Source organism: Podarcis gaigeae (genome assembly GCF_964106915.1).
Source record: "Podarcis gaigeae genome assembly, chromosome: 13".
Classification (NCBI taxonomy): Eukaryota; Metazoa; Chordata; class Lepidosauria; order Squamata; family Lacertidae; genus Podarcis; species Podarcis gaigeae.
Genome location: NC_139689.1, coordinates 1,019,191 through 1,046,232, shown reverse-complemented (window position 1 = coordinate 1,046,232; position 27,042 = coordinate 1,019,191). Strand labels below are relative to the sequence as shown.

General features: G+C 48.3%; 2 protein-coding genes and 1 long non-coding RNA gene across 3 annotated transcripts in view; 2 read left to right on the top strand and 1 right to left on the bottom strand.

Annotated features, from left to right (window-relative positions):
- The window catches only part of LOC310828945 (2-acylglycerol O-acyltransferase 3-like), a 56,754-nt gene that overhangs the window by 19,999 nt on the left and 9,713 nt on the right, over positions 1–27,042 (top strand). The gene's annotated exons all lie outside the window — the stretch shown is intronic.
- LOC310829098 overlaps positions 1–27,042 on the bottom strand; it is a 36,377-nt gene that overhangs the window by 6,768 nt on the left and 2,567 nt on the right. The gene's annotated exons all lie outside the window — the stretch shown is intronic.
- Positions 13,174–22,248, top strand: LOC310829040 (2-acylglycerol O-acyltransferase 3-like). Its single transcript, XM_083707198.1, has 3 exons — positions 13,174–13,654; positions 19,955–20,157; positions 20,697–22,248. The coding sequence occupies exons 1-3, from the start codon at positions 13,440–13,442 to the stop codon at positions 20,849–20,851; spliced, it is 573 nt and encodes a 190-aa protein (XP_083563324.1). The 5' UTR covers positions 13,174–13,439; the 3' UTR covers positions 20,852–22,248.

The following is a 27,042-nucleotide window of genomic DNA, read 5'->3' as shown; positions in this document are numbered from 1 at the left end:
CCGATTGCTACTGCACCCCGTCGGAGGAGACGCTCGGTTGACCTAGTAGTAGTTGCAGGAGGCAGCTCCCAAAATTGGGGCAAGGATCAGTGGCCTCCAGAAAGGATAGTGGCCCATTATGATCCGGCCTCATGGAATCGGGGAGAGAAAATCACAGGAGCAAGGGGGCCAATTTATAATTTAAACCGCATAATAAGACTCCAAGCGGTAGTAGAGATTGTCGCCAATGCCACGGCCACAGCCCTCCGGTTAATCGCCACCCAGTCCTTCAGCTCTGCTTAGGGCTGGACTTTCTCCTGGCGTGACAGGGCGGGTTTTGTGTTGCGTTAAATTTTACAGGAGGGGCCTGTTGCTTTAACATCTCTGACCATGGCGAAGCTAATCAAAATTTGGCAGCAGAAATTGAAAAAGTGGCCCATGTCCCTGTCCCTACTTGGAACGGATGGGACATGTCCTGGTGGACTGATTGGCTTCCAAACCTAGAGGACTTTTGATGATGTCACCAGGCCCATTGATAATTTTGCTTCTTTTCTGCTCCTGTGTGCCTTACTTATTGCAATGCTTGCAAAATATGATGCATAAAATGGTGTCACGAATGGTTCGGCCCCAGACTATAGCACTAGCTCGAGAATATCAGCCAGTGCCTCCTTGGGACGGAAGGCTGTCCAAAATAAAGGGGGGGGGGGAATGAAGGGACAGGATACCCAAATCCTGACTGTGATGTCACCCCAATTAGTGTGTAGTCACCCCAACTAGGCCTCAAGACTTCCCAAATTCTTTCTTTGGGGATGCAAACCTAAAATGCATTAGCTCTGCTGTATAACACAAAGCATAACACAAAGTAGCTGAAAGGAACAAAGCTTTCTCCTCTTCTCAGGAAAAGATGACCTAGCCGCCAGCAGCGCATCCACCTGACCAGCCTTCTCGCAACTTTCTTGGCTCGCTGACGGGAGCAATGCACACCCAACCCGTGGGAAAGGGCTCAAAGGCTACAACCCAATGCAATAATCCTGAGGATCCATGTGGAACTGTGCTTTGTAACCACGTTTTTGCCGCATTGCGGCCGCACAAAACAGTGGGTGCGTGATTTGTTTGGTGCAGGCTGTAGCCATGGACATGCTGTGTGATCTGGTGGTGAATTTGGGGTGACCCAATGCTAAAATCCTGAGGATCCATGGGCTTTTACCTCCCCCCTCCCAGGCAGCCTCCTTTATATCTAGCCTCCCTCATCTCACTCCTGATTGCTTGCCGATCAGCGGCTTTGTTTCTATACCCCCTTCCCTCTTTCAGTAAAAGAAGCATGATCTGCTTTTTGCCCCTGTGAAATTTGGCTCCAGGGACCACGCATTCGCTCCATAAGACTCACAGACATTTCCCCTTACTTTTTAGGAAGAAAGGTGTTATGTACAGTATTGAGGTTCTCACCCTGGGCCAGCAGGGGGACATTGTAGATAGTTATGCAAATGAAGGATTGAAAGTGATATTCAGTGATTGGACACTGAAGTCTTAGAAAGTTGCTACAGTAACGTTGTACTGGAGCTCTATATAAGCAGGCTGACTGAGCTCCTCAGTTCTGTTCTGTTCTGGCCTCTGAATAAACAAGAGCTGTTTGAAGAATTTGTCGTCTGATATGTTCACCCACAACTTAACAAAAAAAGTGCGTCTTATGGAGCGAAAAATACGGTAGGTGGAAATCAGTCTTCCCCCTCTCCTCCCCCCCCCTCCTTAAAAACCCTGCTCTTCCTGGCTGGGTCTCTTTCCTCTCTCTCCCCACCCCCAGCCAACCCACCTCCCCATTCCTGGGTTATGGGTTTGAGCCCACGCTGGGCCAATCCGCAATGCAGGATTCGTCGGAAGAATCAGGAGCCAGGAAGAATCAAATTTCAATAAAGAATGGGGAGAGTTTAAAATGCATTTGAAAAAAAAAATATTGTAAACAACAACATTCCCTCCTAGGTTTGACAGAAAACGTGTAGTAAAAATTCGAATCATGGATTGGAGTAAGGACTTATAATAACTGGAGTCAGGGAGGAGATGTAGAACAAAAATTGTAACCTAAGGATCCACAAGGGGGGGGGAGTCAAAGAAATATGATGTTTGTATTTTGATTCTTTGTAAAATTGAAAATGAAAAAGAGGAACCTTTGGCCCAGCATGGGCTCGAACCCGCGACCTCGAGATTAAGAGTTTCCTGCCATACCCTCCAAGTGTCTTGATTTTCCAGGGACAGTCCCAGAATTCCGAAGGCCCTCCTATGGGGCGAATGCAGGCTTTCGCTGAAGCCTGGAGAGCGAGAGGCATCGGTGCGCAAGGCTTGCGGATAGCAGCCTGTTCTGGGGGCTGGGCCCCAACCCCGCGGCCAGGGGGGGAAATATATTTTTTTAATTCATTTCCCCAAAAACCCCCCGAGGTGCGTCCTATGGGCCAGTGCTCCCTATAGGGCGAAAAATACAGTACGTCTTATACAACCAAAAATAATATTGGGCTCCGATACATCAATATAGAAAGGGATGATCTACAAGGACGTGTTGCTGGAGGTGCCAAAACGAGAATACGCCTCTTTGAAGCCTCTCCTTATGCAATGTCTGATGCTTACAGATTTCTGGAGGAAAGTATTGGGATATATAAATGCTAATTTGTAGAGAGGCTGCCCTGCCCTGAGGCAGGAAGCAATGTCATTACCAGGAAAGGTTTGCGTAAGTTTTAATTCTGCCCCCCCCCCAGGTCAGGTCAGCTTGGACCTCACTGCCCTGCCTGGCAGGAGACGGAGGAGGAGGAGGAGGGGGGGGCAACCTTTGAACTGCACCCAACACCCCCACCCACTTCAGAAACCCTGGTGATTTCTCACCCTGTCTTTCCTCCAGGGGCACCTAAAGGCCATCAGGAGGAGCTGCGCTTGGTCCCTTTGAAAGGGAGGCAGCTGCAACTGCGGATCCTCAGAGCACTCTTCACCTGGTCAGAGGCACTCTTTCTTCCCTAGAGCTAGTGCCACCAAAGCTGCGATTCCTGCCTTGCAAGGGGTTGGGCTGGATGACCCCTGGGGGTCCCTTCCAACTATACCGCTTTATGGTTCCACCATAAGTCCCACTGATTTTGAAATGCATCTGTTGTTTTGAAAACGGTTCTTCCCTGCTTTTTATTGCATTTTATGCTGCTCTGAGCCCAGCTTTGGCTGGGGAGGGTGGGAAATAATTAAAATGTGATGATGATTATTATTATCTCCTAAAGCGCAGCTTCCTCCTTGGTTTGGAGAAGGGAGGCAGGCAGATGGGGCAATGGATCCTGGCAACCCAACCTTTGTCTTGTGGACCAAGAGGGCGGGGCGGCCCTGGGATGAGGGCCAAGGGGAGGGAGCCGAGGGCCAGCAAGGCAGGTGCCAGGCAGGGCTGGGAGTCAAAAGAAACGGATCTGAAGGTCCTCTGGGCACGCCCGGTTTGGGAGCCACTGGGCTTGACCTTTTTAAGGTCAGGAATGAAATGACACACCTTGTCTCCTTTTGGAGGAGGAGAGCTCAGCCAGGTCCTTTTTGCCTCACCTGGGTGACAGCAGCATCCTTATTGCCAACTCACCTGGCTACCAAAGTGCAGGTGGCAGAGAGACAGACGGGTGCATTGGAGCCGTGGGCAAGACAACATCTTCTCCTGGACCAGTGAGCCTCTTTCCTCCTCCTCCTCCTGCCCCACATGCTGCCCCCTTCCTGAGGGCACGGCTGAAGGGGAGCAGCTGGGCTTTGGGGTGCAGGTCAGAGGCCTCCTGTGCTGAACACACCTGCGTCTTCACGCTCTCCCTTCTGCCAAGGCAGGGGCCCCTCCTGGCTGCAGTCCTGCTGCTCATCCCCCCCAACTCCCCCCCCTTGTGGATTTTCTCCCCAGGATCTCTTCCTGCGACCCAGGGTCAGAAGATGGCTCTGCAGAAGCACCTGGAGGCTCTTAGCGTCTTCCAGTTGGTCCTCACCTTCCTCTTCTTTGGTAAGTTGGGAGCTGGGTGGGTGGGAGGGAGGGGGGCAGGGGGTGCTCAGGGAAGGGGGCAGCTTGGCCTCCCCTTCTTCCTGGGGCCATGGCCCTTGGGATGTCCTCTGGCAGGCCAGGCCCCTGTAATAAAAGGAAAACTGCCCTTATTCCTTTATGGGGGACACAAGAGCCCTTAGAGAGTCCTTTGCAGGTTCTCCATCAGTCGGAGAAAAGAACAGAGGCCAAGCAGAGAATATTGAGAAGGAAAGCAGCTAGTCTGATCTTTATTGAACTCTTGCAACAGGGGGCTCCCCTCACACGCAGGAAAGGAGGAGGAAAGGAGGAGGACCCTGAACAAAGGTATACCCACCCTTATATAGACATTTAAAATTGCCCGCCCTGGAGTCCAAGACCACCCCCAGAAACATTCATACATACATCACAGAAATGGCGGTCTACAACAGAAATCTGAGTGCCTTGTTTACCTCCTGTCTGGCAGGTTACCTGTTAATGCTCACTTGATTGGATACCCTGGGGAGCCTGGCCAGTCTTTTGTAATGACAAATACTCAGTTCCTGAGCCAGGTCACAGGCTCACCCTATTCATACACAGACATACCCTTAAGACAGGATTTGTGAAGGAAAAGACAATGGGGAGGCTTCTCCATTTTCCGTTGACCTTGCAGAGAAATCGTTTGGTCAGTTTGGGGGTCAAAATGGTTTCCGGGCTGTTTTCATGTGTTGCTTCAGACATGTGATTTATATATTTATGTACGTGTTTGCTTGGTACATTTATGAACATGTATTGTATATATATAAGACCTATTTTTTTTATTTCACCCCCCTCCCCCAAAAGCCAACCCCCCTCTTCTTTTCAAAGCAGCTTTGGGCCAGGTGAGTCTGGACTAGGGAGTCAGCACCGCAGGGGGTTGGGCTAGATGACCCTGGGGTGCCCCTTCCAACCTAAAATGTTCTTCTGGGTTTAGGGGGGCTTCAGATCACATCCTCGGGGGTCCCGTGAAATTGGGGTTGGGGTCCCAGGCAGGGCTCTGAATCCCAGCGCTGGTTGTGGGTAGGGTTGGGCGATATATTGATATATCATCCACAACCAGTTTGATGTCCACATTGTGATACTGGTTTCATAATTTTTTAAAATTTATTTATTTGGTTTTTCATTTTTAAAAAAAATATTTATTAAGAGTTTAAAGATTACAAAAAAAGAAAAAGAATTAAACAAAACAAGACAATACAATACAAAAACAAAAACACTACATATGCATAACAAAGCAAAACATAAACAATTAAAAACACACCAAATACTTTGAAAATCTTATCTTTCGTTAACTTGTTTCAGCGACCTCCTCGCACCTCCCTTTTTTGTATTCCACTTCAATTAACTGTTTCAGCAAATCCTTTCCATCTTCCTTAATTTTCTGTCCTATAATTTATCTTAACACATTCTAACCTTTACACATTTTTCCCTTTAATCCATTTACAATCTATTGTACTTAATTCTTTATAGCATTTCTGCTAAAGCCATATAACTTCATTCCAACATCTTTCTAACATTCATTAATTTTACAATATTTCTGTAGATAATCTTTAATTTTTTTCCAATCTTCTTCCACCGACTCTTGTCCCTGGTCTCGGATTCTGCCAGTCATTTCCGCCAATTCCATATAGTCCATCAACTTCATCTGCCACTCTTCCCGGGTGGGTAAATCTTGTGTCTTCCAATACTTTGCGATGAGTATTCTTGCTGCTGTTGTTGCATACATAAAGAAAGTTCTGTCCTTCTTTGGCCCCAATTGGCCGACCATGCCCAGGAGAAAGGCTTCTGGTTTCTTCAGGAAGGTATATTTAAATACCTTTTTCATTTCATTATAAATCATCTCCCAGAATGTCTTAATTTTTGGGCACGTCCACCAAAGGTGAAAGAATGTACCTTCAGTCTCTTTACATTTCCAACATTTAATATCGGGCAAATGATAAATTTTTGCAAGCTTGACTGGTGTCATGTACCACCTGTATATCATTTTCATTATATTCTCTCTTAAGGCATTACATGCCGTAAACTTCATACCTGTGGTCCATAACTGTTCCCAGTCAGCCATCATTATGTTATGTCCAACGTCTTGTGCCCATTTAATCATAACAGATTTCACCGTTTCATCCTGAGTGTTCCATTTCAACAGCAAGTTATACATTCTTGACAAATTCTTAGTTTTGGGATCTAACAATTCTGTTTCCTATTTATTTGGTTTTTCAAATCTGAATTTTGCAATTTTGTGGTCCCAGGCAGGGCCTCTGAATCCCAGTGAGGGGGGAGTGCTGCTCTTGCGCTCAGAGTTGGAAGATATATCAATATATGATCCAAAACTGGTTTGATGTCCACATTGTGATATTGGTTTTTTAAAAAAGAAATTAATTTATTTGGTTTTTCAAATCAGAATTTCCTAGAATCATAGAATCCTAGAGTTGGAAGAGACCACAAGGGCCATCGAGTCCAACCCCCTGCCAAGAAGAAACACCATCAGAGCACTCCTGACATATGGTTGTCAAGCCTCTGCTTAAAGACCTCCAAAGAAGGAGACTCCACCACACTCCTTGGCAGCAAATTCCACTGTCGAACAGCTCTTACTGTCAGGAAGTTCTTCCTAATGTTTAGGTGGAATCTTCTTTCTTGTAGCTTGGAACCATTGCTCTGTGTCTGCTTCTCTGGAGCAGCAGAAAACAACCTTTCTCCCTCCTCTATGGGACATCCTTTTATATATTTGAACATGGCTATCATATCACCCCTTAACCTCCTCTTCTCCAGGCTAAACATGCCCAGCTCCCTTAGCCGTTCCTCATAAGGCATCGTTTCCAGGCCTTTGACCATTTTGGTTGCCCTCCTCTGGACATGTTCCAGTTTGTCAGTGTCCTTCTGGAACTGTGGTGCCCAGAACTGGACACAGTACTCCAGGTGAGGTCTGACTAGAGCAGAATACAGTGGCACTATTACTTCCCTTGATCTAGATGCTATACTCCTATTGATGCAGCCCAGAATTGCATTGGCTTTTTTAGCTGCCGCGTCACACTGTTGGCTCATGTCAAGTTTGTGGTCAACCAAGACTCCTAGATCCTTTTCACATGTACTGCTCTCAAGCCAGGTGTCAGCCATCTTGTATTTGTGCCTCTCATTTTTTTCCCCAAGTGCAATACTTTACATTTCTCCCTGTTAAAATTCATCTTGTTTGTATGGGCCCAGTTCTCTAATCTGTCAAGGTCGTTTTGAAGTGTGATCCTGTCCTCTGGGGTGTTAGCCACCCCTCCCAGTTTGGTGTCATCTGCAAATTTGATCAGGATGCCCTTGAGTCCATCATCCAAGTCGTTGATAAAGATGTTGAATAAGACCGGGCCCAAGACAGAACCCTGTGACACCCCACTAGTCACTCTTCTCCAGGATGAAGAGGAACCATTGATGAGCACCCTTGATGAGCCAGTTACAAATCCACTGAGTGGCAGCATAGTCAAGACCGCATTTTACCAGCTTCTTTACAAGAATATCATGGGGCACCTTGTCAAATGCCTTGCTGAAATCAAGGTAGGCTACATCCACTGCGTTCCCTTCATCTACCAGGCTTGTAATTCTGTCAAAAAACGAGATCAGGTTAGTCTGACATGACTTATTTTTCAGAAATCCATGCTGACTATTGGTGATCACAGCATTCCTTTCTAGGTGCTCACAGTTTGCTTAATGATCTGCTCCAGAATCTTCCCTGGTATTGATGTCAGACTGACTGGGCGGTAATTATTTGGGTCCTCTCTTTTCCCCTTTTTGAAAATAGGGACAACATTTGCCCTCCTCCAGTCTGCCGGGACTTCGCCTGTTCTCCAGGAATTCTCAAAGATGACTGCCAGTGGTTCTGAGATCACATCTGCCAGTTCTTTTAATACTCTTGGATGCAGTTCATCTGGCCCTGGAGACTTGAATACATCTAAACTAGCCAAGTATTCTTGTACTATCTCCTTAGTAATTCTGGGCTGTGTTTCCTCTGCTGAATCATTTGCTCCAAATTCTTCAGGTCGGGCATTGTTTTCTTTATCGGAGAAGACTGAGGCAAAGAAGGCATTGAGGATTTCAGCCCTTTCTGTGTCCCCTGTTTGCATTTCACCATCTTCTCCTCTGAGAGACCCCACTGTTTCTTTGTTCTTCCTTTTGCTACGAACATACCCATAAAAGCCTTTTTTGTTGCTTTTAACCTCTCTAGCAAGCCTGAGTTCATTCTGTGCTTTAGCTTTTCTGACTTTGTGTCTACACGTGCTGGCTATTTGTTTGAATTCCTCTTTGGGGGTTTCCCCCCTTTTCCATTTTTTGTACACATCCTTTTTAAATCTTAACTCAGTTAAAAGTTCTTTAGATAGCCACCCTGGCTTCTTTAGGCACCTTCCATGTTTCCGTCTCATTGGTATTGCCTGAAGTTGTGCTTTTACTATCTCCCTCTTAACAAACTCCCAGCCATCATGAACTCCCTTTCCTTTTAGTATTACTGTCCATGGGATCTCACCCAGCACTTCCCTAAGTTTTATGAAGTCGGCTTTCTTAAAGTCAAGAAATGGAGTCCTAGTATGCTTGGCTGCTCCTTTCCGCTGTATAGTAAACTTCAGAAGAGCATGATCACTCGCGCCTAATGATCCTTCCACTTCTACCCCACTAACCAGGTCATCAACATTGGTTAGGACCAGATCTAAAATGGCAATCACATATCCAGCATCCAACATAAAAACAAGATTCCACAGAATCTCCCTCCCTCCCCCCCCCCCAGGTCCCTTCTTCTCCGTTCTCCTGGTCTACCTGCTGTTCACCTCCTTCTGGCCTATCAGCGTCCTGTATTTCGCCTGGTGGATCTTCGACTGGGATACACCACAGAGAGGTGAGTTTGATTCTCCCCCACCAGGGCCGGATTGGGGTTTGATGAGGCCCTAAGCTACTGAAGGTGATGGGGCCCTTTATATGTCCAGCTGTCCTTTGTCCACAACAAATTGTTTCTGTTGGGGAATAGACAAAGAGCTGCCCATTTTTCTAAAATCAAGATAAAAGGGATCGACTCACTGAGATCCTAAGATGCTTCAGCGCTTGCAGCCCTTGCCGGGCGTAGTGAGTCGATGATTGCCGTTGTGTGAATTAAAGAACCTCACATGGTTTTCTTTTAAAATCCTCTTAGTCTACCTCAGACTGTTTTCTTTAGTTAGTCTCAGAGAGGGCACCACTTGACGGAAATCCATAGAAAAATGACACCGAAAGCCGGCTATATTTTCATGATGGTAAGAGCAGATCCCTCGTCCGCTCTCCTCCGATTTATTCTCCTTTGTTCTCTCCAGCCGCATGGCCGTTTGCTTTTACTACACCCATCGCCATATAAGGTCATCACTGCCCAAAGGAAACACAACTCCATTTAAGGTCAATACATTCCAATACATTGTAAAGCACAGAGTGCTGGTCAGCCGAGGTCAGGAGGAACCCTGCAGTCTTACAAGCCTCTGCTATGGCTTTATGACTCCCACACCTACACAACACAAAACACTGTTGCTGTAGGTAGGTTTTATTTTATTTGTTTTTTATCTTATATTTCGGAAATGTACATGCAGGTTTTCTTCCTTTAATTTTTTTTAAATTTTAAATTATTGGCCGAGGGAGCCGTTGTACAGCTTCCGGGTCATGTGGCCAGCATGACTAAGCCGCTTCTGGCGAACCAGAGCAGTGCATGGAAACGCCGTTTACCTTCCCACCGGAGTGGTACCTATTTATCTACTTGCCCTTTGACGTGCTTTCGAACTGCTAGGTGGGCAGGAGCAGGGACTGAGCAACGGGAGCTCACCCCGTCATCGCGGGGATTCGATCCGCCGACCTTCTGATCGGCAAGTCCTAGGCTCTGTGGTTTAACCCCCAGCGCCACCCGCGTCCCAGATGCAGATCGTAGGTACCCTATAAATAGAAATGAGCAAACCAGGGATAATTAAGGGAACAGGCTAGCAGGCGGGGCCCATGACTTACATCACAGGAGCCGACACAACACAAAACACTGTTGCTGTAGGTAGGTTTTATTTTATTTGTTTTTTATCTTATATTTCGGATTTGTGCATCCAGTTTTTTTTCCTTTAATTTTTTTGGGGGGCCCCAAGGGACTGAGGCCCTAAACTATAGCCTGTTTAGCTTATAGGTAAATCCGGCACGGGACGCAGGTGGCGCTGTGGGTTAAAGCTTCAGCGCCTAGGACTTGCCGATCGTCAGGTCGGCGGTTCGAATCCCTGCGGCAGGGTGCGCTCCCGCTGCTCGGTCCCAGCGCCTGCCAACCTAGCAGTTCGAAAGCACCTCCGGGTGCAAGTAGATAAATAGGGACCGCTTACTAGCGGGAAGGTAAATGGCGTTTCCGTGTGCGGCTCTGGCTCGCCAGAGCAGCGATGTCACGCTGGCCACGTGACCCGGAAGTGTCTCCGGACAGCGCTGGCCCCTGGCCTCTTGAGTGAGATGGGTGCACAACCCCAGAGTCTGTCAAGACTGGCCTGTACGGGCAGGGGTACCTTTACCTTTACCTTAAATCCGGCACTGCCCCCAACCCTACCTAGAGGTCAGGTAAAAGGTGCCTCTCCTTGTCTGAGAAGGGTGCTGAGCCCCACACCCAGACCCACACAGCTGGAGCTGCTGCCTCGCCCTGCCCCTCCTCCTCCAGCTCACCCCCTTCCACTGGGGCAGCGTGCGACCATCCCAAACCTGTTTTCCTCACTGCTATTTACTGTTGTCTATTTTCCAAGACAGCTTCCAATAAATGACACAACGGCATTTATTCATGTATTTATCATTATTTATTAAATTTTGCTATAAAAATACACATAAAATCCTGTAATTGACAGGAATCAAAAGAAATATAACATGGAATCAGAGTTGGAAGGGACCCCAAGGAGCATCTTGCTCCTCATGATTGATTGATTGATTGATTGATTATAATTTTAATTATACCCTGCCCATCTGGCTGGGCTGCCCCAGCCACTCTGGGCGGCTTCCAACACACACACACAATAATAATAAAACATCAAGTATTAATAGTAACAATCAGATCCTACATAAAAAGTCACAATAAGTTTAAAATAACTTACACCAAGTAAAGCAATATGCAATAATCCATTGGAATCCAATAATAAACACTAAAATTAAGCATCAGTAAGTCATAACTAATTAAATGAATTTTTAAGCAGAGGTTGGGTGGTCACCTGCAAGGGATTCCTCAGTTGTGATTCCTGCAATGCAGGGGGTTGGGCTGGATGACCCCTGGGGATCCCCTTCCAACCCCACAGTTCTCTGACTCCATCCCCTCCCTGAACCCTTCCCTTCGCAGGTGGGCGCCGCTGTGACTGGATGAGGCGCTGGAGAGTCTGGGAGCTCCACCGGGATTATTTCCCCATCAAGGTATGAGGAGGGGGCTGGCAGGGTCTCTGGAACCCCCGGAGACCAGATCACGGAGAAGGAGGAGGTGGCGGCCGTCAAAGGCTGCTGGCCATGGAATCTGCGCATGCCCACAAATGGAAAGCGGGGCACGCCTCTGCATGTGACATTCAGGTGTGAGAAGGGGGCTGGCAGGGCGAAGGAGGGTCTGCCTCCTCCGAAGGATGCCCAGGGTCTCTGGAACCCCCGGAGACCAGATCACAGAGGAGGAGGTGGCAGCCGTCAAAGGCTGCTGGCCATGGAATCTGCGCACTGCCTCTGAATGTGACATTCGGGTGGGGGTCCAAATGCCAAATGCCTCGCCCCTCTTGCCTTGCAGCTGGTGAAGACGGCCGAGCTGCCCCCAACGCGGAACTACGTCCTGGGCTCCCACCCCCACGGGATCATCTGCACGGGGGCCTTTTCCGCCTTCTGCACCGAGGCCACCGGCTTTTCCCGCGCCTTCCCTGGCCTCCGTCCCAGCCTGGCCACCCTCGCAGGGCTGTTTTGCCTACCCATCTTCCGGGAGTACCTGATGATCTTAGGTGAGGCCAGCGGGGCGAGGAATGGTGGGGGCGGGGAAATGGGGTGGCCCCTCCCCTAAGGACCATCTTCAAGAACCCTGCCTGGCCCATCAAATGGGAGGAACCACCCCACTCTCAGGAATGCCCTTCCAGCACCCCTGGGAATAGAATTCCCCAGCAAGAATGCCTGTTTTTCCTGCTATTTTTTGCTCCTGTGCAAATGAAAAGGGGTATTTGTTTGTGCAAATTATGATGGCTGAGTTTTCCCAGCCACTCTGGGTGGCTTCCAACAGAATATTAAAAACACGATAAAACACGATAAAAAACTTCCCTAAACAGGGCACCCTTCAGATGTCTCCTAAAAGTCAGATACCGTAGATTCTGGCATATAAGATGACTTTTTAACACCGGAAAAATTCCCCAAAAAGTCAGAGGTCGTCTTATACGCTGGGTATGGGTTTGCTGGGCAGCGGCAGCGGGTGGCAGGCTCTACGCCGGGAGGAAGCTGCCCTGCGATGCTAAGCCGGCTTTGCTGGGGGGCTTCCTCCTGGTGTGGAGCGGAGCCCACCGCCCACTGTTGCTGCCCAGCAAAGCTGCCGCGTATAAGACTGGCCATATTAAGTCAACCCCCCAAATTGGCAGCTGCCCAGTCGCCTAATACACCGTAATCTACACTAATTGTTTTTCTCTTTGACACCTGATGGGAGGTCATTCCACAGGGTGGGCACCACTACTGAGAAGGCCCTGTGCCTGGTTCCCTGTAACCTCACTTCTTACAGGGAGGTAACCGCCAGAAGGCCCTTGGCTCTGGACCTCAGTATCCAGGCTGAATGATGGGGGTGGAGACGCTCCTTCAGGTCTCCTGGGCCTTTGAGGCCGTTTAGGGCTTTCAAGGTCAGCACCAACACTTTGAATTGTGCTCAGAAAAATACTGGGAGCCAATATAGGTCTTTCAGGACCAGTTTTATGTGGTCTCCCAGTCACCAGTCTGGCTGCCGCATTTTACATTAGTTGTAGTTTCCAGGTCACCTTCAAAGGTAGCCCCACATAGAGCGCATTGCAGTAGTCCTGGTGGGAGATAACCAGAGCATGCGCCACTCTGGCGAGACAGTCTGTGGGCAGGGAGGGTCTCATCCTGCGTCCCAGATGGAACTGGTAGAAAGCAGCCCTGGAGACAGAACTGACCTGTGCCTCCATGGACAGCGGTGAGTCCAGAATGGCTCCCAGGCTGCACACCTGGTCCTTTGGGGCCACAGTTGTCCTATTCAGGACCAGGGAGTCGTCCCCCCACCCGCCCGTCTCCTGTCCCCCGAAACAGTACTTCTGTCTTGTCAGGATTCAGCCTCAATTGGTTAGCCACCGTCTCTCCTCCAACTACTTCCAGACACGCTGATCCTTTGCCAGCGACCCTTTTGCCCTTTAACCGACTCACAGAATTTCAGAGTTGGAGGAGAATCGCAAGGGTCCTCTAGTCCAACCCTCTGCAAAGCAGGGAACCCCTGGAGATGAATCACACCCACAAGCACCTTTGCTTCCTCCCATTTCCAGGGTTGGTCTCGGTCAGCAAAAGTTCCCTGGACTTCCTCCTGAGTGGCCCCCCCGGGCACGCGGTGGCCATCGTGGTGGGGGGCACGTCCGAGATGCTGGACACCGCCCCCGGAGAGCAGCGTGTCTTCCTTCACGGGAGGAAGGGCTTCGTGCGCCTGGCACTGCAACACGGGTAGGGGCACCAAGGGGGCAAGCGGGGGTCTGGGGGGCATGTTGGGTGCAGGTCAGCAATATCTCGGGCCTTCTGAGCATGGCTGTGCTTCCCAGTGGATTTTGCCCCAATGAGCAATTGCAAGGACTGAAGATCCCTGCCCTTCCTTGCTGTCTAATTTTTTATTACATTTCCCCTCCGTTTTCAGCTTTGCTAAGCCTGTCTGGACACTCTGACATACATTTTGGAAACGTATGTCTAAATGTTTAGTTCTGGACTTGAACTGTCCAGACTCTGCCAACGTCAAACAGGGTTGATCGTCTTCCCAAACGGTGATGGGCAAGCAACACTCCCCACAGATCTCTTGGACCAAACACTTGTAGAACTCCAGTTCCCTACAAAGCTCTGACAACGCGCTGAATTCAGCTTCTGTAGAGGAAAGCGCAATGAGACTTTGCTGACTGTCTTTCACATAGCTCGTTTCCATGGGTGTTCTGACCCCTGCACACTCAGCCATCCTGAACTTCTCAAGCAACTGCTCAATCTTGCGTTTCTGACTGAGAAAGAAACTTTCGTGCTCGGTTCTATCTACCTGGACGCCTAGGTACACCTTTACCGGTCCTAGGTTCTTGAGTTTAAAATGCTTTTCAAGTTCTTTGGCAAAACCTTGCACCTGTTTACCAGTCTTAGCCACATGTATGGTGTCATCAACAAACACCAACACTAGCTCCTCTGTCTCTCCTGAACCCTTCAGGTTGTTGTTGTTGTTTAGTCGTTTAGTCGTGTCCGACTCTTTGTGACCCCCTGGACCAGAGCATGCCAGGCCCTCCTGTCTTCCACTGCCTCCCGCAGTTTGGTCAGACTCATGCTGGTCGCTTCCAGAACACTGTGCCACCATCTCGTCCTCTGTTGCCTTCTGCCCTCCATCTTTCCCAACATCAGGGTCTTTTCCAGGGACTCTTCTCTTCTCATGAGGTGGCCAAAGTACTGGAGCCTCAGCTTCAGGATCTGTCCTTCCAGTGAGCACTCAGGGCTGATTTCCTTCAGAATGGAGAGGTTGGGTCTTCTTGCAGTCCATGGGACTCTCAAGGGTCTCCTCCAGCACCAGAATTCAAAAGCATCCATTCTTGGCCTGTGAGCATAGAGACTCAGCGGTCACCATTTGTGCCTCCCCCCAATCCGTAAAGGAGCCTCTTTAGAGGCTTCGGAACGGGGACGGGGTGCGGCGCGGTGCTGAGAGTACTTCCTTTTTCTACGGAGTGAAGCCGCAAGCCATGATCGGAGAGCGCTGACTTTTTCCTTGGAAAGATCGGACTTTAAAACATCAACCCATGAGTAATACGGAAATTGGAACTTTAAAGAAACATTTCTTGGATCAGGAACGAGTGGGGAAGGGTTAAAAAGGAAGTACACCCCCCCTCTTAGTAAACAATTTAAAGCAAAGGACCTGTTAGCTAAGGTCGAGAGAATTTTTTCTTTTTTTAGTAAAAGATTTTAACTTCACGGTTCTGTCATTATAAGAAGTTTTACTGGAGGATAAAAGATTAATTTTGGGAGCTGAAGTTTCACACACACACACCCCGGACCCGGGAGCGTCCCGTGAGAAAGCCTGGTGATGAAATACTGAGGAGCTTGACAGCTGTCAGGTTAACTGTCAAAACGGAAAAAGAGAACTTTGTTTCTGTTGCTTCTGCTGGTTATATTTGTTATAATCTGTTGAAAATAAGGAAGGTCTGATACAAAATAACTTGACTTTTGGACTTGAGCTGAAAGGATTATTAAGGAACTAAAATCCCCCTAGAGGGGTTTGGTGACATTGCAGGAATGGCTGGAGGAGGGAAAATCCAAGCTGAGTTGGATAGAGCCTTTGTTCTCTTGGGAAAGTTACAAGGCCAATTCAATGTTTTGGCTATAAATGCTACAGCTCTAGTCTTGACAGTAAATAACATTGTTGAATCAGATAAGGATTTGAAACAGGAAGCCCATTCAACTGAACAAATAGAGGAAACTGAAAGTTTTGACAATATGGAGCAGGGGACATATGTTGTTCCTGAAGAAAAGGAAGGAGGAACTGAAATTTGGCAGACGCTAAAGAAGAGCTACAACTTGAGGCCTGACATGATGACAAAAAAGGAAAATAAAAATCTGATGTGGAAAGCCTGGCCTGAACTGGAGACTGAAAAATGGAGAGATCTCCTTACGTGGAGATCTGAAGACCTGAGGATTACAAATTTGCTTAAGGCGAAAGTTGGAACTTTGGGGGCATTTGGACTTGAAAGGAGTATGAAACAAGAGATGGAGTACCCCACAGGCTTTGTTTTTAAATATGGAGGTCTGGCTGGAAGAAACATGGATCCTGTTGGGCCGGAGCCTCTTCGAGCTTTGGGGTTTAACATTAAAGACTATCAAAAAGACTGGCAGAGAGGAACTGAAAGAGACTTAAGAGCCTCGGACGTGAGATCTCCAGGCTAAATAGTATATAGAGATTGATGGACATTCGTTGGGGACTAAAACCGGGAAAAGGGTGGGTGGAGTTTGGGAATCCAAAGGGTATATAAATATAATTTGCTTTGTATTAATTTTTTTTGCTATTTGTATGGAAATTGGGAAAATCGTGGAAGGGAAATTTTGGTCGACTTTAGGAAAAAGGTTTAAGAATAAGTAATGAAGTATAAGTATTGATGTGTAATATTGGATAAGTTAAAACTGGTTTTTGAAATTAAATAAAAATAAGGTTTGCAAAAATAAATCGAGGAAATGGAAGAAAGAAGGAAAGTAAAATAACAGCATGTTAGAATAAATCACTAAGTTAAAGTGGAGAAATAAGTTAAGGACTTGCTGAGCTGATAACTTAAATTGGAATACAAGAAGGGGAGGTGTGAGAAGGTCTGAGAAACAAGTTAAAAGAAAATAAGTAATTGAAATTTTATGTGTTTTTAATTGTTTTTTTTTTAGTTTTAAGTTTTGGGTTTTTGTATTTTTTATTATTATTTTTGTTTATTTTTGTTTTTGTTCTTATATGTCTCTTGAAAATGCCAATAAATATTCATTTTAAAAAAAGGGGGGGAGCATCAATTCTTTGGCAATCAGCCTTCTTTATGGTCCAGCTCTCACTTCCATACATCACTACTGGGAAAATAATAGCTTTATCTATACGGACCTTTGTTGGCAAGGTGATGTCTCTGCTTCTTAAGATGCTGTCTAGGTTTGTTATTGCTTTTCTCCCAATACCCCTTCAGGTACAGGCAGCTATCTGCAAGACTCTTCCGGAAACTCATACTTTCCAAAGTTTCATTCAGACACAAATTCCAGTTTCTGGCTGATTGCTTGAGGCCATAGATGGATTTGTGTAACTTCCGCACTACATCTGGCTTATTGCCCTTGAACCCTGGAGGAGGTAGCATGTACAGATCCTCCTTCAGATCCGAGTTCAAATAAGCAACATCCACATCAAAATGATGTACCTGGCAACACCTCTGGGCAGCAACTGCTAGTAGCAAGTGTAGAGTTTCACTCCTAGATGTTGGAGCATACACTTCAGTGTAATGCAGCCCTTTTCTCTTAATGAAACCTCTAGCTACTAGCCTAGCTTTGTACTGTGGTGCTCCTGTCGCTATGGGTTTAATTTTGTAAACCCAATGACAGCTCACGGCCTATTTGCCTGCTGGCAGTGTTGTGGTGGAGAACACACCTAGAGACTTCATTGAGTTCAACTCGTTCTCCATTGCCTCATGCCATTTCCTGGCTTCTGCCTGAGGCAACTGTTGCACTTCCTCAAAACTTTCTGGTTCGCATTGAGCCAAACCAACCCACACGCTAGTGACTGAGAACCTTTTGGGTGGCTTCCCTTTCATAGTGCGTGTAGAAGGCCTTGGCACTACGTCAGATGCCCCCTCTCACCCTGAGGTACTGGGACCAGCACGTGTGTCCTTGTCCTCAGCACACTCCCCCTCTGACTTACTGTGTCTTCTGAACTTAGCTGGACTGGTAGGAACTGGAGATGGTCATTCCTCTCCTGCTCCTGAACCTGATCCTCAGCAGGTTCAGTTACTAACTCTCCCTCTTCAGCAGAGTCAAGCAAACTCTGAGAGAATGTCAGGATTCCCATGGATGCCTGTCCACCCACTTTGCTCACAAAACTCAGAACTCCTGCTGACAAGAACCTGTGACTGGTTGCCCTCTGGATAAGCGAATCTCCACCCCTTTGTCCCTGGCTCATTCCCACAAAAGATCATTTTCTGGGACCTGGGGCCACCCTTCCTGCATTAGCTTTCGGCATAAGAACCAAAGCCTCACACCTAAACACACGAAAGAAATGTACCTTTGGTGTCTCACCATGCAAGAGAAAATAGGGTGCGCCCCCCATACAACAGAGTTGTAGGAACAATTCAGAGTGAAATTCTCTGTTTTCCAAGCTTCTGCCCAGAAGCGGTGTGGTAAGCCTGAGTCAAAAAGCATCGCTTCCACCGCTTCCTGGAGCGTTCTGTTCCGCATTTCTGCCACCCCATTTTCCTGTGGTGAGTGCAGAACCGTCAACCTGTGACGTATCCCTTTCTGGTGAAAGTAATTCTGCAACGCAGTGAACTCCCCACTGTGGTCTGATTGGAAACTGGAAACCCTCAGTGAGAATTGGAGTTCCACTGCAGTGACCCACTCCCTCAGCATGGTGGCAGCTTCACCCTTGTCCTTCAGAGGTATCAGCCAGCTGTTTCTGGAGTAATCATCCGTCAAGGTTAAAACCTATTTAGCCGCACCCAGACTTGCAAAAAGGCATAAGCCCAAAATATCTGCATGAACCAACTCAAAAGGTTTCTTGGTTACGCTGTCAGACCTAGGATAACTGCTCGTTTTTACCTTTGCCTTCTTGCATGCTCTGCAATCCAGGAACTTAGCACATGACTTCATTTTGCACCCCTCAGTGCACCCTGGTATTTTTCTCACATATCCCCAATTGCAGTGGGACATCCTCCTGTGCCACAAATAATGACACATCTAGTGAGTGGGAACATTTGCACACTGTGCCTGTGCTGACCCAGTGTTACCCTTACCTGCTTGAGATGTTTCCAGAATAGCCTGACACTGAATGTTGTTCAGTGTTCCAGTACCGCCCCTGGAAATAGAGCATGCATTATTCTCAAAGCAAACCTTAAACTCATCTCTAACTAAAGAAGACACAGACAATAGGCAACATTTCATCCCTAGGACCACAAATGCTTCCAGTTCAGCCTGCAAAAAAGGAACAAAAACAGAGCCAACAGTTGTCAGCTTTCTCTTGGATCCATCAACAAGCGTGACTGTTTTTCCTTTGGAAACAGCTCTGCAGTTCTGGATTTGGCCACCAGATGGCAGCAGATGATGACTGGCTCCGCTGTCGATCACCCAGCGCTGTATGTTGCTCTGTTCGCTGTCCTTCACTGTTGCTATGGAAACTGCCAAATGATGTGACGTTGCATCTCTCTCAGTTCCCCTGGGACCTTTCCTTGCGTTCCCATGCCGGGCCGTTCCCCTAATCTGGTTGCCCGGGGCAATGGCCTTGGAGGCATTCTGTGCAGCTTCCTTGGGACTGTTTACGCAGGTGGGTTTCTGAGCCCAACGATAACATCTCGTAGCAAAAGCCTTCACGGTGTCCTCTTTCACTGCCCCCCCCACTCTTGGAAGCAGGACTGCCTGGGCCAGCGCGTGCCCCTCTCTGCTGATGTTCCTCCTCATCGCATAGGCGACCTGAGACAAATTGCAACGTTAGGTCAGCAGGGGGCATGGCTTCTAGAGTTAGGCACAAATTGTCATAACTCTTGTCTAGTAAGCTCAGAAGAATGTGAACATTCAAATCTTCTGGAAAATTCACGTTTAACTGTCTCAGTCGGTTAAACACAGCCACCATTTTTGTCACATGTTCTCTGATGCTGTCCCCCGGATGTAGCCTCAGCTCAAACAAACTTTTGGTGACATAGATCTTGGCTCCTGCCTCTCAAGAGCCGGCCAAATCACCGGGGCGGCTGACTCCATAACCTGTGAGTTATGAGCCATAACTTTTTCTGTTGAATGTCTGTTTTGACTGCGAACAGCTGAAGTGCTTTGGCGTCCAGCACTCTTCGGATGCGCCACTCTGCTCCTCCTGGCTTCAGCAGAGTATAACAGATAGCAAGTGTGTGTGTAGGAATCAGAGGCATGCAGAGAAACCCTCGTAAGCAGCTCCTAATCTAAGAAGCGATTTATTGTACAGCACCAAAATAAATCAACGATCCGGGAGAGCGCAGCGACATTCTGTCTCTCCCTCTCTCAAAACAGAAAGTAAATTCTTCCTCCTCTTCCTCCTCCCAGGGCTGACCTGGTGCCCGTTTACACCTTTGGGGAGAATGACATTTACCGACAGATCCGGTTCCCCGAGGGCAGCTTCGTTCGCCGCCTCCAGCTCGGTTTCAAGCAGCTGATCGGCTTCGCCCCTTGTCTCTTCAGCGGGAGGGGCCTCTTCTCCAGCAGCTCCTGGGGGATCCAGCCCATGGCTGCCCCCCTCACGGTGGTGGGTAAGGACCCACAAGGCTCCTCGTTCCTTCCTTAGCCTTCGCCCTGCACCCCAAAATCCCCCCAACTCACCAACCTGCTTGCAAAGAGCCATAAACTCTTCAGCATCGTACAAAACAGCATGTTCTGGTGCATCTCCCTTTCGCCCTCTCTTCGAACTGAATCGGAGACCTGTGGAGTTGAATGGGAACCCCAAGGGTCATCTAGCCCAACCCCTCTGCAATGCAGAAATCAAACGAGCCGCCTCGTTTTATGGGGCTTGCTATGGAGGGAGCTGCGATTGCGTGTGTGCGTGCACACACACACACCGACTTCCTTGTCCCCTTCCTTGGAGGTTTCTAAGCAGAGGTTGGTTGGCCATTAATCAAGGGGTTGGGCTAAATGACCCTTGGGGTCCCATCCATTCCTGCACTTAAGCCACCCCTGAAACCCAAGGCCAGGGTGCAAAGCTGCCATGGTGGGGAGGCCCTGGCTGCCATGGGGTGGGGGCGAGGGGCAGAGCAGACCCCCCAACTATCCATGCTTCTTCTCCTTCCTGCAGTGGGGAAGCCTATCCCGGTCCCGCTCCGCCAGTGCCCCACTGAGGACGAGGTGAACAGCTTCCACGCTCTCTACGTCAAGGCCCTGAAGGAGCTCTTCGACGCCCATAAAGAATCCTGTGGCCTCCCGGCCTCCCAGCAGCTCCTCATCACCTAGAGGGACCCAGACTTGACCCGAAGCAGCATCAGGGGACACAGGGTTGTGATGGGGGGAGAGACGCGGAAGTCTTTGTTCCCCCATCCCCATCTGTACATACCGTTTCCAATAAAAGGCGCCGTGCCTGATGTTTGATTTTGGGTCCTTGGTGCCCGAACCCCCCTTTTTGTGTTCGTCTGCGGAGCCCAAGGCTGGTTGTCTCATTCACACGTGCATTATTAAGACGAGGTCTGCAGGGCCCGGCAGCCAGAGAAGCAGGCCGTGGCCCTGTTAGAATACCTGCTCCATGACTGCCGTCATGGGATTGTTGTCTTTTACATGACGGTGTATGTTTTGACTCCACAGAGTGGGAAGTGACGGAGACAGGATGTTTGTGTTCCGTGAAGTGGGACTATTGTCCTTTGTTCTTCCTCTTTGCTGTCTGATGCTGGAGAGAGAGGGAGCCATGTTGCAGTGCTCCGTCTGTGTTTATATGTAAATAAAGTAGATTAGCCAAAATGCTGAGTTCTGTTACGCATGATGTGCATACTCTGCAGATCCCTATGTGTGCCGGTGTCGGTTGGCATTGGTCTGGGCTGAAGAAAGCTTTTGAAGCTCTCGAACGATCGATCAGGAGGGAGAGAACATGCCAGTCGGGCATGTTTCTCTGCCAGGGTCTTACTCGGGTGTAGGCCGAGCTTCTGACAGGCCCTGGATCCATGGCGCTGGCTTGAGAGTGCTGCCCACATGTCCTCCGGGTGAGCAGCTAGGAGCTTGCCTGTCTGCAAGAGAAAAGATCATTTGGACATGCAGGCCTAGCTCTTACTCGGAAAATGGGGGCTGTTATGGAAATTACGGGGGGGGGGCACATCTTTAAAGTTAAATATTACAAATATTATGCCTGAATGTATCCTTTCAACGTGACAGCTCAGGGAAGTTACCTAGCTTTAAAATAATATAAAATCATCTCCTTTCCCAGTTTCCTCCATTCCAAAGCTATTTTCCCCTTGAAAAAGGACTCCAGGAAGTTCCCAGAGGTGACAATTGCTGGGCTCATTGTTAGCCAAAGGAAGCCAAATCTCATCACCTGACTTGCCTCCCGCTCCAGACATGCAAAGGAACTTCTATTGTACTTTTGGGTGGTGGGCTCTTAAGACATATTTGTCTATGCTCATCTTATACCTGAGTCTTGCCCTGCCATGTCTGCTTATGCTAATCTTGTACAAAGGACTTGTCTGGGCATGTTTGCCAAGGTTAACCCCTCCCCTTTTGTGACATGTCAGTGATGTAGCAACGATGCTGTACGAACTGTATTCTGGGATATGGTGGGAAAGTTTTAAAAGTCTTTGTCACCCCATCCTCGGGGTTCAAAATTTGCTCTTTGAACCTACTGCGCAATAAACTTTGGTCTACAGCTACTTGCTCCGGTTGGCTGGACTCCTTCCTTTATTCCGCAGGGACCCGCGGGCTCTGCCCCATGAGCTGGGGGACTGAGCAGCCTCGCACCCAGATTTTTCCTTAACAGGGGCCCTGCTCTTTGGCCAGGAAAAAGAGGGAGGGTAAGCTGGGCTTACTGCCAACCTAGCAGTTTGAAAGCACGTCAAAGTGCAAGTAGATAAATAGGTACAGCTCTGGCAGGAAGGTAAACGGCATTTCTGTGTGCTGCTCTGGTTTCGGTAGAAATAGCTTAGTCCTGCTGGCCACATGACCTGGAAGCTGTACGCCGGCTCCCTCGGCCTGTAAAGCGAGATGAGCGCCGCAACCCCAGAGTCAGTCACAACTGGACCTAATGGTCGGGGGTCCCTTTACCTTTAAGCTGGGCTTGGGGATCAGTTTTCCCAAGGGGCTTGAGGACCCTTCTCCGACTGATTTATGACATCAGGAATCACAAGACAGAGAAACCAGTAGGAGAACACTTCAATCTCCCAGGACATTCTATACAAGATCTCAAAGAAGCTGTTTTACTACAAAGGAATTTCAGAAATAGACTGGAAAGAGAAGCTGCTGAATTGCAACTTATCACCAAACTTAAAACCATGGAGAGACCTGGTCTGAACGAAGACATTGGATTCTTATCTCATTATACATGACAAAGCCATTTTTCACCTTCTCACCCCTTGCTTTTTCCTGTAAGACCTATTGCAGTCGTTAAGAGTCGTCAACAGGCTCACCACAGCTATCTGCCAATCACCCATTCCCACCACCCTTCTGAGTAATACCCCTCCCGACCTTCTCACTATATAGAAGGGTCTGGTAACTTCTGTTTCAGTGTATCTGAAGAAGTGTGCATGCACACGAAAGCTCATACCAAGAACTAACTTAGTTGGTCTTTAAGGTGCTACTGGAAGGAATTTTGTTTTGTTTTGACTATGGCAGACCAACACGGCTACCTATCTGTAACTGCTTCTAGGAAGCCAAGGTTGAAGAACACTGGACTAGATGACCCTCGTGGTCCCTTCCACATCTACAGTTCTATGATTTCATGGTTCTGTTTTAAGCCCTGCTGTTTGATGGGTGAGATGCTGACCTGCTCTTTGCAGAGGGTTTTTCTGAGCGCTGCAGCGTTTGCCTGCTGTTTACGCAGCTCTTCTTATAAAGGCCATTGTCCATTAAGGGGATTTGAAGTTTAAGGGGCTGCCAGCGCTGTTTCTGATTGGGCGGCTGTCAAACGAAGTGGCGCCTGATTGGTGAGTTTTCAGGTTACAAGGGAAATGGAGGTTTCTCGCCTTATTTTGGCACAATGTTGTGAGTGCACCTGTCAATGTATAGGGGGTTGAACTTATGTTCATGTGCACCTGGTTTGGGGAGGGGAGCGGGGTTGGACTAGATCTCCCTAGGGCTCCCTCCTAACTCTATAAATTTACAATTCCATGTGGAGTGAGGGCCTTCCACTGGCTAAAAGGAGCAAGGCTGGGTGCAGCCCCTTCCAGACTGCATAGAGGAGCGCAAATAGGGAGAGGCTGCCCCGCTCTGAGGCAGGAAGCAATGTCCTTGCCAAGAAAGAAAATTCCTTCCAGTAGCACCTTAAAGTCCAACTAAGTCAGTTCTTGGTATGAGCTTTCGTGTGCATGCACACTTCTTCAGATACCTATCTGAAGAAGTGTGCATGCACACAAAAGCTCATACCAAGAACTGACTTAGTTGGTCTTTAAGGTGCTACTGGAAGGAATTTTTTTTTGTTTTGACTATGGCAAACCAACACGGCTACCTATCTGTAACTTGCCAAGAAAGGTTTGCGTAATTTCTACCTTTGCTCCTCCAGGGTCAGGTCAGCTTGGACCTCACTGCCCTGCCTGGCAGGAGACGGAGGAGGAGGAGGAGGAGGAGGGGGCAACCTTTGAACTGCACACAACACCCCCACCCACTTCAGAAACCCTGGTGATTTCTCACCCTGTCTTTCCTCCAGGGGCACCTAAAGGCCATCAGGAGGAGCTGTGCTTGGTCCTTTTGAAAGGAAGGCAGCTGCAGCTGCTGTTCCTCAGAGGACTCTTCACCTGCTCAGAGGCACTCTTTCTTCCCTAGAGCTACAATGCCACCAAAGCTGCATTAACTGCATTTCAGCAAAGCTGAGAGCCCGGGGGTCTTGAATCTCCAGTCACACTTCTCAGGCTTGTGCCCGAGAGAGGCCAATTTGCTGTTGCTAACACAGTTGTTTCATTTCACCTGGGAAGCACACTCCATTGTCTCTCCAGGCAGACAGATGCCAACCAAAGGGGGTGGGCCGGATGACCCCTCGGGTCCCTTCCAACTCTTCTGTTTTATGACTCTACAACGAGCATCATGGTCTCTGCTGCACTGTGCTCTGTCGACACTGTAGTGTTTTAAAACATCATCTGTTTTTAAAATGGTTCTGAGCTGCATTTTACTGCATTTTGTGCATCTCCTTGAACCATGGGCATGGAAGGAGATTAATTTATTTATCATTATCATGATGATGGAACGGGGCCAACTGAGAATTACAAAGATGTCTGCTAACGTGACCATGACGGCTGGCAGTCATCTCAACTCTTCCGGGTGCAAATCCCTTGCCGGCAGCTGTGGGGCCTGGAGACAGACAGTGACCAGAGGAGGAATGACTGCTTTGGGGAGCAGAGCAAAGAAGCACAGCACAACCAGACGCCGTCCGCTGCCCCGGCTGAAACAAAACATCTCTCTCCTGCATCGGTCTCTAAAGCCCCAGCAGGCGCTGTGAACTTCCAAGAGTTTGACCTAACCCTCAAAGGCACCCTCCTCCGTTGTCTCCCCAGACAAACAGGTGCCAACCTGGATGATGATGATAATAATAATAATAATAATAATAATAATAATAATGTGGCACCTCAGGTTAAGAACTTAATTCATTCCGGAGGTCCATTCTTAACCTGAAACTGTTCTTAACCTGAAGCACCACTTTAGCTAATGGGGCCTCCTGCTGCCGCCGTGCCGCTGCCGGAGCACGATTTCTGTTCTCATCCTGAAGCAATGTTCTTAACCTGAAGCACTGTTTCTGGGTTAGCGGAGTCTGTAACCTGAAGCGTATGCAACCTGAAGCATATGTAACCCGAGGTACCTTTGTAATAATAATAAATAATAATAATAATTTATACCCTGCCCATCTGGCTGGTTTTCCCCAGCCACTGGGCGGCTTTCAACAGAATATTAAAATACAATAACCCATTAAACATTGAAAGAATCTGTAGTAATGTTGCGGACACACGCCCCTTCCTCACCCGTCCTACAATCCAGGGGGACCTGGCTAAAAGAGGGAAGGTGGTGCCACTTTTTTCAGGACAAATACATCAAAAGGGGTAGTTGCTGCCACCACTCCCTTGCACCAGGGGATAGCCCAGAAGATTAATCCAAGGGAGAAGTTTACTCTTCTTAGTTACCGGCTGCTCCACCCTGCATTCGCTTCCACAAAACGCAGGCAGAAATTCAACAGGTTCCGCAAATTACAGGCAGGAATTCACAGGTTCAGTAGGAGGCTCAATGGTTAGGCTTGGATTCAGACTCTCCCCCCCCCCCCCCAGAAAGGCACACAGAACAAATAGGAAATCCTCTTTTTTAAAATTTATTTAAAAAACAAGATTAAACATACTTAAAAGTAGGCACATCTCTTATAGCATTTCAGACAGAGAAAATAACAACATTGTAAAGCATCGCTAGTTAAACATACTTACAAAAACGAGAACACAAGGAAAGTTAGAGCAGTTGGAAAAGTCCTGGGCTGGCACGTCTACTGCCAGCATGATGGGACAGAAGGGCAGATATGCCGCACACTTGCAGGCTCCTTTCCTAGGGTTTGTATTCTTTAACCCCACGTGGAATTGAGACCCCAAGGCCAATCAGAATTCCTGATTAATTCAAAATTTACCAATGGTCAACTAGTTGGGTAATAAATCAGCTTGTGGCAGCTGAAGCTCGTTTGTTCTCCAGACCTTGGGATCAAAAGGTTCCTCCCCAACTTCTCAGAGACACAGCAGAACCTCCTTCTCCTGTCATGAGGATTGATAGCCCTTGTTCACGCAGGGGACACTTAGTAGGGAGGTGTTAAATCACCACTAATCAACTAGAAGTTTTCCTTCCTGCAGATGCATGAGATAAGTATTCACACTCCCAGAAGCAGCTAGTCTGCAGCTTAAAGTAACAAGGACACATAAATCCTTTGGCCTTTGGTCTTCCCACAGTGCTTTTCTTCAGCTTGACCAAAGTTTGTCTACTGAAATTTCCTAACTTCACTACAGCGTCCCTAAACAGGGCTGCCTTCAGGTGTCTTCTAAAAGTCTGGTGGTTGTTTTTCTCTTTGGCATCTGCTGGGAGGGCGTTCCACAGGGCGGGCGCCACCACCAAGAAGGCGCTCTGCCTGGTTCCCTGTAACTTGGCTTCTTGCAGTGAGGGAACTGCCAGAAGGCCCTCGGAGCTGGACCTCAGTGTCCAGGCAGAATGATAGGGGTGGAGACACTCCTTCAGGTATACTGGACCGAGGCCATTTAGGGCTTTCAAGGTCAGCACCAACACTTTGAATTGTGCTCGGGAAAGTACTGGGAGCCAAGTAGGTCTTTCAAGACCGGTGTTATAATCTGGAGTTCCAGCAGAAGCCAGTGTAGGGATTCCTCCTGGCATAATGGGACCCCCCCAAATCCACTCCAGGATGTCAGGGGAACCCCCAGAATAACACGCAAGAGGAGGGGAGGGGAGATTCTTCTGATGGGCACGCAGAAATGCTTGCACTG

Bases quoted from the DNA above. Each gene is read 5' to 3' on its own strand.
- LOC310829040 (XM_083707198.1), top strand. From the start codon at position 13,440: ATGAATCACACCCACAAGCACCTTTGCTTCCTCCCATTTCCAGGGTTG. The intron at 13,655-19,954 runs GTAGGGGCACCA...TCCTCCTCCCAG, and splicing joins CGCCTGGCACTGCAACACGG to GGCTGACCTGGTGCCCGTTT. The intron at 20,158-20,696 runs GTAAGGACCCAC...TCCTTCCTGCAG, and splicing joins TGCCCCCCTCACGGTGGTGG to TGGGGAAGCCTATCCCGGTC.